Consider the following 13646-nt stretch of genomic DNA (forward strand, 5'->3'; position numbering starts at 1 on the left):
CCAGTTTAATGTGGCTGGATTCTATTCTGGTCTCTCCTACTTTCTCCCTGCCTTGCTCCCCCTCTGACATGTCCGTCCTCAGCCTCCTTCAATGTCACAATGACTCAGCACGCAAGTTTGAAGAACAACATCTTATCTTCCGCCTGAGAACCCTACAGCCTGGGGACTCAACATTGAGGCCTTCAATTTCAAATAACCTTCCAGCCCTATTCCCCAGCTCTCCTTCCAGCCCCATCCCCTCCCTTCCATTCCACTTTCTGACCCTCCCTTCCAGCCTCCAACCAGATTCATCCCTCCCATCGACCAACCAGGTCGTACCTACCACCGGTGCCCACCTATCACCACCATTCGGCCACACCCCTTCCTCCCTTCTTTATCTGCAGCTCCCCCTACCCCCACATCCAGTCCTGAAGAAGGGTAATACCCGAAACGTTAACTGCTCCTTTCCTCCAGATGCTGCCTGGCCCTGCTGTGTTCTTCCAGCCTCCTGTTTGTCGACCTTGGTTTCTAGCATCTGCAGTTTTCTCTTCTCTAGGCTTTAAAGCACAATGGTTTACCTTCCTCAAACATCAAATATCCTAACGTAACAAAAACCCAATATTCTGCCAAAGTAGCTCCCTTACTTCTGTAATGAAATCACCATGGCTGCATAGATACTTACAAGCTTATTGTTAAGTTCAGACACTCAGAAAACTCATGTTACGAACTCAAACTTAAATTAATATTTAAACCCCAGCTTATATCAAAGGGTCACCAGTGAGAGGCAATTGACAGCAGTGGGGGGCAGAAGGGCAGTAAAATGATCATAATTACCTGAAATGTGGGAAGAAAGGAGCAGAGACAGAAGTGTTGTTTTTCAACCTAGCTAGTGTAGCCCAGGTCTTGATGTCAGTGGCGGCCTGAGAGATAAGCTCTCACTCCAGCTTTAATCCAAATCTTTTCCACAAAACCATAGACCGAGAAAAAAAGCAGATCAGATCAAAGACTGGAGCAGAATCTAAACCTGTCATTTTGTTATTTCTTGTCCCTATTCCCAAGAGCAGCTGAAATCTTCTTTGCAATCTCTGACTGAGAAGAAAGCGCTGTTTCTGGACATGGAACTGAAGCAGATCCACCGGATTTCTGAAGTTAAGGTAAGTATCTGGATCAATATTTTCCCCGGCAGGAACAGGTGAGCTGTCTGCACGCCTACGGTGGCTCAGCGGGTTAGCACTGCTGCCTCACAGCGCCAGGGACCTGGGTTCGATCCCACCCTTGGGCAACTGTCTGTGTGGAGTTTGCACATTCTCCCCGTGTCTGTGTGGGTTTCCTCCGGTTTCCTCCCACAGTCCAAAGATGTGCAGGTTAGGTGGATAGGCCATGGGGAAATGTAGGGTTACAGGGATAGGGCTGGGTGTGGGTGGGATGTTGTTTGGAGGGTCATTGTGGATTTGAGGGGCTGAATGGCCTGCTTCCACACTGTAGAGATTCTATGACCCAAGTCATATCTGACTTTGCTAAAATGTACCAAGCTCTCACTGAGAAAGTAGCAGTGTTTACTTGGAGTGCTCGGGGAGAAGAGGACAGGATTGTAGATATGCCAAGGAAATAAGGTAGAGAGATCATAACCATTTATCCAGATGATGGTGACAAAACAGGACAGTAAGGAAGATGAGGTTGTTGACTTGCTTCCCGAGCTGTGCTTGTTTTCATTCAGATGTTTGGTGACCATGCTAGGTAACAACATCAGTGAGGCCTCGGAGGAAGCGGTGTTATTCTACAATAACCGTGCGACGCTGTGATAGGGTATACAGAAGCATTTTATTATAAATAAGTGCTTTCCAATTACAGAGCGCGTGATGTTAAAGTCATCCATGCATCTTGAGATGTCAAATCTTAATTGGCTTGTGTAACGTACATTGTAGAATGATCACCATCCACTTTTCCAGTACAATAGAACAATGCAGGGCTAAGCCACTACGGCAACTCTAAAGGAGCGGTTTGTACAATATGACATAGCAGTCAAGCAGCCACTATGACTCTTTTTGTAACGATACAGTTAGGACAACTTTAATATTCTAAAGTAAAAAAAAAAGTTCTTTGTCAGAATGGATTGAGTTACCGTCGTAATAGGTCGAGGGGGCTGCGTGGGTTGTGAAAGCAATGAACAGCAACACAACTGTGATGGAAACAGCTCTTATTCTTTTGTTCAGTAAACCAACGGGTTCGTACCAGAATCGATCAGGAGGCGGCGACTGCATTTGGTGCCGGTCTCCCACAGGCTGATATTCCGCGCTCCTGAAGTCCTCTCAACTGAATACTGGACTTGGCCGCGTTACGGTGACGTGGCCCATTTCTGTGAGCCCCCGGCTCACATTTCAATTTCCGTCCCTTGAACAGCTTCGAGTGGTTCGAGCAACACTTTCACTCTTTGTGCAGTTGTGCAGACCTCAAAACATCATCTACCGAAGATTTTTGCCTTGTGTTCATGTTCCCGTTGCTTGCCTATGCTTTGGCCAATCAGTACCCTTTCCCTCCAGGACTAAAAATCGTTTTGAAATTTGGCATTCTTGCACTTGTTCTGACGAATGCAAGACGGTAATCTCCTGCAATGCGTCTCTTTTTGCTTATGGGCTCTGGGTTAAACAACTTCATTAGCTGGTGCTTCTCCTCCTGACTTGGCCACACTTTACATCAGCTCCATGAATAAGATCCATCAGTCTGGGTGGACTGCTCCAAGATTTGACATCAGCAAGTGCTTTGCCAAGGATCATGCACCCATCAGCCTAGCTGTGAGACATTGACCTATGCTGATTGAAACTCTTGAATTATTGTAAGTAATAACATACTCCTAAAGTGGGGTGGGGGTGCATGAGAGGATGAACTCAGTGTGGACTAGGACAAATCCCTTCGCCTGGTTTCCTCCTAACAGGGTGAACTCATTACCTATGTTCTGTTTGAAGTGACGGTTGAAATACATTCTAACTTACATCTGGTCCACGTATCATTTTAACAACAGCGAATCCCCTCACTATCCTCACCAAACTTCCCGGGTCTGAAGAGAGAAGCTGAAACTGAACCGAGTGACAAGTTTGTAAAACCCTCAATCGCTTGTAATTTCACAAGAAAACTCAACAGACTTTGGACTCTCTGTGACTTTGGGATGGGTCTTTTTGAAACTGTGGCCAGCCAGGGAGCGCATCCTTTCCAAAAGCCCCAATGTGAATTATTTCCCTGGGGGAAATGTTGACGGGCAGTGGCTGGGGAACACAGGTTCTCGATAAGTGAGGGCTGATGCTAAGTCTCGTCAACGGGATTTGAGGAACTTTTAAACAGTAAGATATTCTTCAGTCAGTCACAGCACGACACAGCGAAAAAACTGTGCCCTTCCCAACAAACGCGAGAGCATTTTAAAAGTGGCACGATACACTCTGCCTAAAATCCACCCCCCACCACCAAAAAAAACCCCAAAATAAACAAAACAGAGCCCTAGCGGAAATCCCGAAACTTTCACGATCGACAGGAGAGGGTTTCTGGTTCCACAGCCCACCACGAAGAGGCTTGGGGCTGGTGTTTGTTCCTCCCCCCAACTTTCCTCTGTTCCCAGGGGAGAGAAATTGGGCTATGTGATCCATATCCGGGACTGGTCAACGGGAACATCAGAGGCCATTCCAATAAGGCCGCAAGACGTGGGAGCAGAAATTAGGCCCATCGGTTCTTGCCTAGCCATTCAATCATGGCTGATAAGTTCCTCAACTCCCCATTTCTCCCGCTTTCACCCTGGATCCCCTTGACCATCGAGAACCTATCCGTCTCTGTCTTAAATGTACTCAATGACCTGGCCTCCCCACCACCCCACAGCCTTCTGTGGCAGTGAATTCCACCGACCCACCACTCCCTGGATGAAGAAGTTCTGACGTTTTCGCCGCGTTCATGCAGTTGGAGGATGCCGTTGACCGATAGGAACCGAGGATACTCAAGCCCCTTCCCCTTCCCCCCCCCAACACCCCCCCCAACACCCCCACCCCGCCCCGTAGCTACGGACTGACCCTCTGACCGGCGCCTCCCCGGCCCCTGTCACTTGTACAGGAGGTGGACCCGGCTACCGTCGCAGTTGTTCCTGGCCAGCTTGTCTGCCGGCTCGGCGCAAGCCAGACGCTGCACCAGGAGCGGTTTGGGCTGGTACAGGGAAGAGACGGTCCCCGCGGACGAGTTGCTGTAGTGGTTGTCGGTGTAGCTCTCCTTGGAGACGGCGGCGGCAGCAGCGGCAGCGGCGGTGGTGGATGGGCGGCGCCGGGAACGGAGCTGCTGCCTCTCGTGGAGCTGTTGGCGAAGCTCCAGGATTCGCTCTTCTTTCTGGAACGGGACACGCCCGTTAGGTGCAGGCGAGGCATCGGCGGGGGGGGCTACGCTCCCCCCACCCCCCACCCTTCCTCCTCCCGCCCCGCCTCCTCCACCGCGCGGCCGAGTGGGCTGTCTGTCGGGAAATCCAGCGACACACCACCACCACGCCCCACCCCGACCACACACCACCCACCCACCCCCACCAGCCACCACCCATCACCCCACACCCACCCACCACCCCACATCCCTCTCTCGGCCATTCACACCCTGGGCACAGACTCCTTTCGACCAACAGAGAGATGCCAAATTGGCTGCTTGTTGTATGCCGTCCCTCCCTCCCTCCCACTAACGCCTCTCACCCCCTCGGGATACTGCCTGTGTGGAGTTTGCACATTCCCCTCACCCCAACCTTGTCTACGTGGGTTTCCTCCGGGTGCTCCGGTTTCCTCCCACTGTCCAAAGATATGCAGGCTAGGGTGGATTGGCCGTGCTAAATTGTCCCATAGTGTCAAGGGATGTGCAGGTTGGGTGGGTTAGCCATAGTAAACGTAGAGTTATAGGGATAGGGCGAGGGGCTAGGTCTGGGTGGATTACTCTTTGGAGGGTTGCTGCGGACTCAATGGGCCGATTGGCCTGCTTCCTCACTGATCTATGAATATCCCATGAAAGGATAAAGAAAAAAAAAAATTAACGAATAATGAACGAAACAGAAGGCGTGAGGGCAGTTGTCTCCTCATTCATCCTGAGACAGCCGATAAATAATAAATGGATGTGTTTTTTTTAAATCTTTCTAACAAGGTCAAAATTGATGCTTTCATGGAACGTTAATCCTGACTGACTTTTGCTGTGGGCCTCTTCAGAACAGACACAGCAAGTGCCCCAAAAGTGAAAGCAGAAAACTTTTAATGCCATTTCCCAGGCCCGTGTTGGGGATTAACTGCTGTTACTTTGGCACAAACCTGTGAACGGAGATATTCATTGCCTCAATGGAGAGCAAAGTTGGATGGGATGGGGTGACAATGAAGCACAGCAGTTCCCCGATGGGAAGATGGAGGTAAAATTGCTTTGCAAGGTTTCTGAGCAATTCCAAACAACCATTGCTACCCTGTCAGACATTTCCCACTAAAAATATATTGGAAAGAAACTGCAAACGAATCGAAGGGGGGGGGGGTCATCTTTTTCGGCAGTTTGGGGTTGTTTTGTATTTTTTTTAATAGAATCCCTACAGTGTGGAAGCAGGCAATTCAGCCCATCGAGTCCACATCGACCCTCTGAAGAGCATCCTGTCCCCATAACCCCGCATTTCCCATGGCTAGCTTACACATCGTGGACACTATGGGAAATTTATAGGTAGGAATGTGGAAAGAGGGAGATAACTGCCCAAGCCTTGAGTGGGTCACCAATGCATTGGCTTAATTTTCAGTCTTTCCACGGAAATGAAACGTTGATAAAAGGAGACGTGGGGTTGAGGTCTTGGACCGATCAGGACTTAAACACAAAAAACAAGCCAGACTCGAAAGAAAGCAGCAATTGGTACAACAGAAAAACAAGTTTGGGCTATCACTGGCGAGGAGACGCCGTGGGAATTGACTGTTAAAGTTAGATTCAAACCTTGGAAGTCAAGGAAACTTGAGTGGCACCAGTTTGGCAGGGGCACTGCCATGGGGCAGCAGGATTTGGCTGTCTTCAGAGACCTTTCCTCGGTAACAAACAGTGTGCAATGTGTGGACACATTCCTTTTGCCTACAAGCCACAGTCTAACCAATTAGCCCCCTCTACTCATGCTGTACAACGCGTTGCATCTTTTTCCAATTCGGTCTTCTTGTGTATCAGTGCAAGACAAACAGCTCTGACTTCAAATCATAGCTCTGAAGGCAGAATGTAGTGCTGTTTGAGAACTGTCTTGCTCACTGTGGTGGGCTATTCAGTTCCTTAAGCTTGTTCCATCTTTGTAATAGATTGTGCCTGATCTATCTCTACAGCTACCTGGATGATGGAAATATGGAACCATTTCACTCAAAATGCTCTGGAAGACTGCACAGTCAATGAAAAATTTAAAACCTGGTAGATTTTTTTGTTGTTACGTAATCATACCAAGTGAGGCAGACATCGGTGAGACTAATAATCCAGCTTTGGGACATGAGTCCAAATCCTACCAGCGGATTTTAAATCCAGTTAATAAATATGTAATAAATTGAAAGCTTCCAATTATTGGTGAAAATTTTCACCTTCCCTTCAGGAAAGGAAGTCTGCTGTCCTTGTCTGGTCTGGCCTACATGTGGCTCCAAGACACACAGGAATGACATTGACACTAAACTACCTCTGAAACTTGTTTCTGTGGCGCAATCAGTTAGCACGCTTGGCTACTAACTGAAAGGTTGGTGGCTCAAACCCACTCAGGGACAATGAGCTCCTTTGCTTTTAGGGCGTGGTGGTTAAGTGGAAAGGCGTTGGTCTTGTAAACCAAAGGTCATAGGTTCGATTCCCACCTGTACTTCGCAGCGCGTTTGTTATTAATTTGGGGTGACACGGTGGCTCAGTGGTTAGCGCTACTACCTGTGTGGAATTTGTACGTTCTCCCCGTGTCTGCGTGGGTTTCCTCCGGGTGCTCCGGTTTCATCCCACAGTCCAAAGATGTGCAGGTTAGGGTGGATGGGCCGTGCTAAATTGCCCATAGTGTTCAGGGATGTGTAGATTAGGTGGGTGGGTCTGGGTGGGATGCTCTCAGGGTCGGTGTGGACTTGTTGGGCCAAAGTGCCTGTTTCCACACGGTAGGGATTCTATGATCTATGCTTCTGAAACAGCTAAAGGACATGCAGGCTTGGGTGATGTGTGCTGGCCTGGTCAGCAGTGACACCCACATCCCACAAAAGAATGAAAGGGAAAGAGAGGTGTGCAGAGTCAAAAAGGGGAAGCCAGAGTTCGGATACAAATTAAAACCACGGTCTAACCGAACGTGGGAACAAGCGGGAAGAAGGCTTCCCCTGTTCCTAATCCCCGCGTGAATGACGATGACCCACTTAGCGCTGCCACACATGTCAGACAGACCTCAACGATGATTTTCTCCAGCTCCCGATTCTCCTTCTCCAGTTGCCGCGATTTCTCCTCGTCATTGTTGTTAGTGGAGGATCCGGTCTTCATGGTGTCCTGCTGCTCGGATTGCCACTCTCCTCGGGTGATCAGTCTCCGCATCTGTCACAGAAGACATCAGCGCAAATCTCAGCCACTACTTCACACTTATGGAAACGTGGAAACCTAGGAGCAGGAGTAGGCTGTTTGAGCCTGCACTTATCATTCAACATGACTGATCATCGAGCTCAGTACCTTAATCCCACTCTTCCCCCATACCCCGTGATCCCTTCAGCCACAAGGTTTATCTACCTCCTTCTTGAAAACACAATGTTGTGACTTTCTGAATTCCACAGGTTCACCTCTCTCTGGGTGAAGAAATTTCTCCTCACCTCAGACTTAAATGGTTTACCCCTTATCCTTAATCTGAAACCCCTGGTTCTGGGCTGTCCCACCACCAGGAACATCCCCTGCATCTAACCTGTCTTGTACTATTAGAATTTTGTAGGTTTCTATCAGATCCACCTGCTTCGTTCTTCTGAACGCCACTGAATACAGTCCTAACTGACTCAACATCTCTCCTTGTACGTCAAGCTCGCCATCCCGAGAATCAGTCTGGTTAACCTTTGCTGCACTCCCTCCAAACCCAGGTCATCTCCCCTTCAGCTGAGACCAAAACTGCATGCAATACTCCAGGTGTGGCCTCTCTGGGGCCCCCTGTATAATTGCAGCAAGAAATCCTTGCTCCCGCGTTCGAATCCTCTCTCACTACAAAGGCCAAAGGACAGTTTGCCTGCTTCAGTTTGCTGGGCACCCATGTGCCAAAGGCAAGAAGGAAAGAACTTGCATTTGCCCGTGCCCCTGGCCAGCCACTATGGCACACTTTACCCCAAGTCAGTATGCTGTAGGATCTAACCATTTTCTGATACTACCATTGAAGTACTCCTCTCTACCAAAGGTGCTGTTTTTTTTCAGAATTCTTTCCTCTTGGGAACATGTGAGATAGCATATGGCACTATTTTGAAAAGTCACTTGAAACAGGAGCAGGAATAGGCCATTCGGCCCCTCAAGCTTGCTCTGCCATTCAAGAGTTTTGAGCCTGCTCTGATTGTGACCTTAATTCCACTTCCCTGCTTCATAATTCCTCCATCGGGTCACCATTTAATCCTATCTGTTGCTGAAAAATTGGCCCCAGTCTGCCTGGATAAGCTATAATCTCTCAATTCTGATTGCATTCTCGTAAATTCTCTCTTCTAATCCTCTCCAGTGCTTCTAAATCCTTTTCTTTTTTTAAAATACAGTGGAGACCAGGTCCTTCGACCGTGTTCTAAACCAAACCTCTGTACATGTTGAACGTAACTTCTCGAGTAGTGAGTTCCATTTCTCTCGAAACGACCCCAAACACGGCCTTCGCGTTTTTGCGCGGCTAAGCAGCCTTGCTACTCCTCATGCTTTGAGCATCAATACTCCCCGGATTTCCTACTTCCCTCAACTTTATCGAGACTCTTAAAATCTCCGCTGTGCTTCAGTGCCGCTGGGTCAAAAATCCTGGAACTCCCTCCCTTAGGGCACTGTGGGTCAACCTATAGCATGTGGACTGCAGTGGTTAAAATAGGCAGCTCCCCACCACCTTCTCAAGGGGCAACTAGGGACGGGAAATAAGAGCTGGGCCCGGCCAGTGACGCCCATTTCCCACGAGCGAATTAAAAAAAAAAACGAGCGTGAGGCCGTTATATTCATCCTGCCAATACCCTCACAATTAATTAACTGATTGGCCAATTCCACAGTCGCTTTGCAAGATTAACCTTTTCTCATGTCTCGTTGCGGACCTCCTCTGTACTTATTATGCCTCCCAATTTGGCTGGCATCTGCCAATCTACTTATTGCACTTCCAATTCGCACATCTGAATTCAGTTATAGAAAGGTCAATGGGCAGCAATCCCAGTGCTCGGGCCATGTGGAACAGGACAAAGTAATTCAACACCTCCTGCCTTGGGAGTTGGTGAGCTCAGTTGGCTGGGTAACTGGTTGGCAATGTAGGCTGATGCCAACAGTGCGGGTTCAATTCCTGTCCTATCTGAGGTTATCACAAAAGTCCTGCATTCTCAACCTCAACCCTTGACCTCAGGTTAAACTCGCTACCAGTTTTGTGTGTGTGCGCATGCGCATGTGTATGCATGTGCGTGTGTGTGTGCATATGAGTGTGCGCGTGTGCGAGTGTGTGCATGTGTGTGTGTGCGCACGTGTGTGCATGTGTGTGCGCACACACGTGTGTCTCTCTGTAATGGGAGAGTGTGTGGGACCATGCTGATTTTATTTTGGCCATTGAATGAGATCATGGTTGATCTGTGGCCCAACTCCAAAGCCTCACATTTGCTCCAAAGGTCCTCAACATCTTCAGCTCACAAAATAAAAGTCTACAGAACTTGGGATTTAAAATGGACAACTTTCCTGATATCAACTCCCCTTTCGCCGAAAGGAATTCTGTACATAGCCACCCACTCTGTGCAAACGTGCTCACTCCTGAGGGGCCTGACTCCAATTTTAGATGATTTCCCGAGCCTCAACGAGGCAGAAATACTTTATCTCGATCCGCCCTATCTGTTCCTCCTCATACTTTGCAAACTTTGCTCAGCTTCCCCCTTTAAGTGTAGCAGATTCCAGAGAAGGCACTCCTTTTCCACTGGTCTGAGCTGCTACCCCAAAACCGCTGCTGTCTGTTTCGAAATCAGCGGCCTGTGTTTCACCTCGGATCAGAGACCGGGGGCACACGCCCATCACTCGCGGGTTTTTTTCTCCCTGCCCCAGTGAAAGGGCAGGGCTTCACGAACCTTGGGGACAAACAGGACCACCAGGGTGATGTAGACAGAGAACACGACAGCGAGGGAAGCGAAGGCGAAGGCAGCATCCTGCTGACTGCTAACAATCATGGTAACTGGGGCAGTGATCATACAAAGCACCTAAAAGCAAAGACAGAAAGAAAAAGAGAGAGAGATTGGAGTCATGGAATCATCATAGAGTCCTTATTGCCTGGGAGCAGGCTGTTCGGCCCATCGAGCCTGCAGCGACCCGCCGAAGAGCGTCCCACCCCGACCCAACCCTCTACACCCCAGTAACCCTACATTTCCCACGTCTAACCCACCCAAGCCTGCGCACCTCTTGCACACAATGGGGCAACTTAGCACGGCCAATCCACCCTAACCTGCTCGCCTTTGGACTGTGGGAGCAAAGCCACACAGACACGGGGAGAATGTGCAAATTCCACACAAGGGTGGAATCGAACCCGGGTCCCTGGCGCTGTGAGGCAGCAGTGCTAACCTCAAATCAGCAAATAAACCCACACTGCAGTGATATGTAAGGGAGGGTTAGAATGAGAAGGAAAGGCTGACATCTGTGGAACACATCACATCATTTCAGCGACAAACCACAGTAAGGGGAGGCGATAGCCTAGTGGGGTTATTGTCAAACTATTAATCCAGAAACTCCGCTAATGGTTCAAATCCTGCCGTGGCAGATGGTGAAATTTGAATTCAATGAAGAATCTGGAATTAAGGGGCTAAAGATGACCATGAATCCATTGTTGGGGGAGAATCTCACCTGGTTCACTAATGTCCTTTAGGGAAGGAAGCTGCCATCCTTACCTGGTCTGGCCTACATGTGACTCCAGACCTGCAGCGATGTGTTTGACTCTTAACTGTTATTAGGAATGGGCAATAAATGCTATCTTAGCCAGAGACCCACATGCTGTGAGTGAATTAAAAAGAGTTTCACAGCTGAGGAGTTCCTGGAGTATTGTTATGGTACAGTCAGTGTTGTAAATGTAGCGATCACCTCAACCAATTTTTACGCAGGAAGAGCCCACAAGCATTCACCGTGAACGTGGCCTGCCCGTCACTTTTGTTTGAGAAGTGACGCTAGTTGCAAGACACTCGGGGTGGGTCAGAGATTCTCTCCAAATGCTTTATCTTTTACGTGTGAGGTCCCTCTTGTATGCCCAGGCTCTCTGTGCCAATGCACGCTGCCTCAAAGGGGGTGGGGTTAGAGACGGTCACACATCTCCTGCTGGAATATGCCTTTGCAAAGGAGGTCTGGACAGAGATGCAATGGTTTTTGTCGAGGTTCATCCCAAGCAGCTCCGTGATGCAGGACTCTGTGCTCTATGGTCTGTTCCCTGGGACACACACCGAGACAAACATTGACTGCACCTGGAAGGCCATTAACTCAGTGAAAGATGCTGTCTGGTCTGCCCGAATCTTGTTGGTTTTCCAGAGCAAGGAGCTGACCCCGACTGAGTGTTACAGACTGGTACATTCCAAGGTCCAGGACTACATACTGACGCACTAAAGCTTGGGGCAGCTGCTGCCAAGGTGTTTTGGGGAAAGACCACCGTCTGAGGTCTTCCTGCCAAAGTACAACGGGGGGCCCATTCAGATATTGGACCCTCCTGGTGCCTCAACGATATGTAAATATAATCCTGTATGAGTAAGAAATGCCTTGGGTTTGTTTGTTCGATAGATTCAAACTCCGATGTTTGTTTCTTCATACGCTACTGAACAGAACCAAACTGCTTTAGCTGACTGTGTATGTAGATCGAGATGTTTTAATGGATAAAGTGTATTTTTGAAATGAAAACAAAAACTTTTACATTCACCCGAGGGGTGCCTCATCTGAAGAGGGGCAGTAATTTGAAGGTACTGCATCAGCTTGGAATTTCTGCTCAAGTCTCTGGTAAGGGACCAGTACTGGGACGCTGGAACGCTGTCAGGATACAAGCTGTTTCTGCTCAGATCAGAATAATGAATGTTAGCTTGGTGCCTGGCTTCGTAACTGGATTCAGGAGCTGGCCAAAGAGAATGCCAGGAAATCTTTCAGACTTTCAATGAGCTGCTGCTCTAACATATAGGGATTCGGTACTGACATGAGGAGGTGGTGGGCTGTATGAGTGCTACTGGAAAACAAAAATAAAATGCCCACAGCCTCAAAGCTCATGGTTGCTGGCAGAGGCCAGAAGTAGCGAATACAGAGAAAATAAAGAAAGGGTTCAGGGCTCCCTCTTGGGCGACAGAGATAGTGTGACCTACCCCTGGAGTGGGAGGCCTGGGTTCAAATCCGACCTGCTCCAGGTCCGCATCAGGAAAAGTAGGTTACTGAACAAAATGATGCCTAAATCATTAAACGTAAACAATCACTCAATAAAGATAAACAGGACTAATTGGGCAGCTCTTTCAAAGGGCTGGCACAGGCACAATGGGCAGAATGTCCTCCTTCTGTGCTGTCATTGCTTCCGCCAGATGATGGGATCTGGGTGCTGTTTGGTGACACCATCCTGGCCGCACCGAAAGCCGCATTGCAGGCACGGCTTCCCGCAGTATATCTGTACGGAGAACGTTTGAGTGCTGGCCCCTCCTGCAGTGTACGGGATAGGAGCACTGGCCACGACATGCCACCCTCCCTTTCACTGAGGGTCAGTGTGGCCCAGCTCTGGGCATCACGCTGGAGGGGTGGAGGAACACTCAGGGGCAAGAAGAAGTGGCAGGAGATCAGAGCAGGGTTTCTCGTGCCAGTGGACCAAGATTATTGACAAACCAGGTTTGCGAGGGAGGCACCAACGTGACAAGAGTGGGCAGTGGGATTATACTTCTGAAGGTACAAGCTAGGGGCAGGAGAAGGTCATTCAGGCCCTCTATTCTGCTAAGCAATTCAAGAAGATCTGATCTGATTCTGATCTGTTCCTGACATTCCCTGAGAACCCTCGCTAGGCAAGAACCTGGCTACCTCTGCCTTGAAAACATTGAATTCACCTCCAAAGGCTCACCATCCTCTGAAAAAGTCTCACTTGTTGTCTATAGCAAAAGGTGGGATCGTTCACCTCGATGAGGAGGTGAGCAATATGACATTGTAGGATGGGTTTCGGAGTGAGGCAGGAATGTCAAGGTTCAGAGAGGTGAGAGCCTGTGGGTATTTCAACAGTGACGTTAATCTGAGAATCCTGCATTGCAGAAACTGCCTTTGCAACAGAATGTAACATTCTGGGAGACTACCTCCCTGTTGGCCTGGAACAATCAGATCCCTGTTATTGTGGATGGGTAGGTTTTCCATGATGTACAGTGACTAATCGAGGGGTTCAGATGGTTTATATATAGAGTAATGGATACCTGGGAGTGAGTTACAGACTGGAATCCAATTGAGGGGTTCAGATGGTTTATATATAGAATAACGGATACCTGGGAGTGAGTTACAGACTGGAATCTAAT

The 13646-nt window shown here is 48.8% G+C and overlaps 1 protein-coding gene across 1 annotated transcript in view; it reads right to left on the reverse strand.

The window, feature by feature from the left end:
• Window positions 1-1781: 1781 nt before the first annotated feature.
• gabbr1b (gamma-aminobutyric acid (GABA) B receptor, 1b) overlaps window positions 1782-13646 on the reverse strand; it is a 52437-nt gene continuing 40572 nt past the window's right edge. The window contains exons 11-13 of the mRNA XM_048616724.1: window positions 10224-10352; window positions 7372-7515; window positions 1782-4335 (exon numbers count right to left, since the gene is read on the reverse strand). Of these exons, the coding sequence (XP_048472681.1) occupies window positions 4057-4335; window positions 7372-7515; window positions 10224-10352 (552 nt within the window). The 3' untranslated portion in view covers window positions 1782-4056. The remainder of the gene's footprint in view (window positions 4336-7371; window positions 7516-10223; window positions 10353-13646) is intronic.

The sequence above is a fragment of the Rhincodon typus genome, chromosome 35 (assembly GCF_021869965.1).
Source record: "Rhincodon typus isolate 14 chromosome 35, sRhiTyp1.1, whole genome shotgun sequence".
NCBI classification, from domain to species: domain Eukaryota; kingdom Metazoa; phylum Chordata; class Chondrichthyes; order Orectolobiformes; family Rhincodontidae; genus Rhincodon; species Rhincodon typus.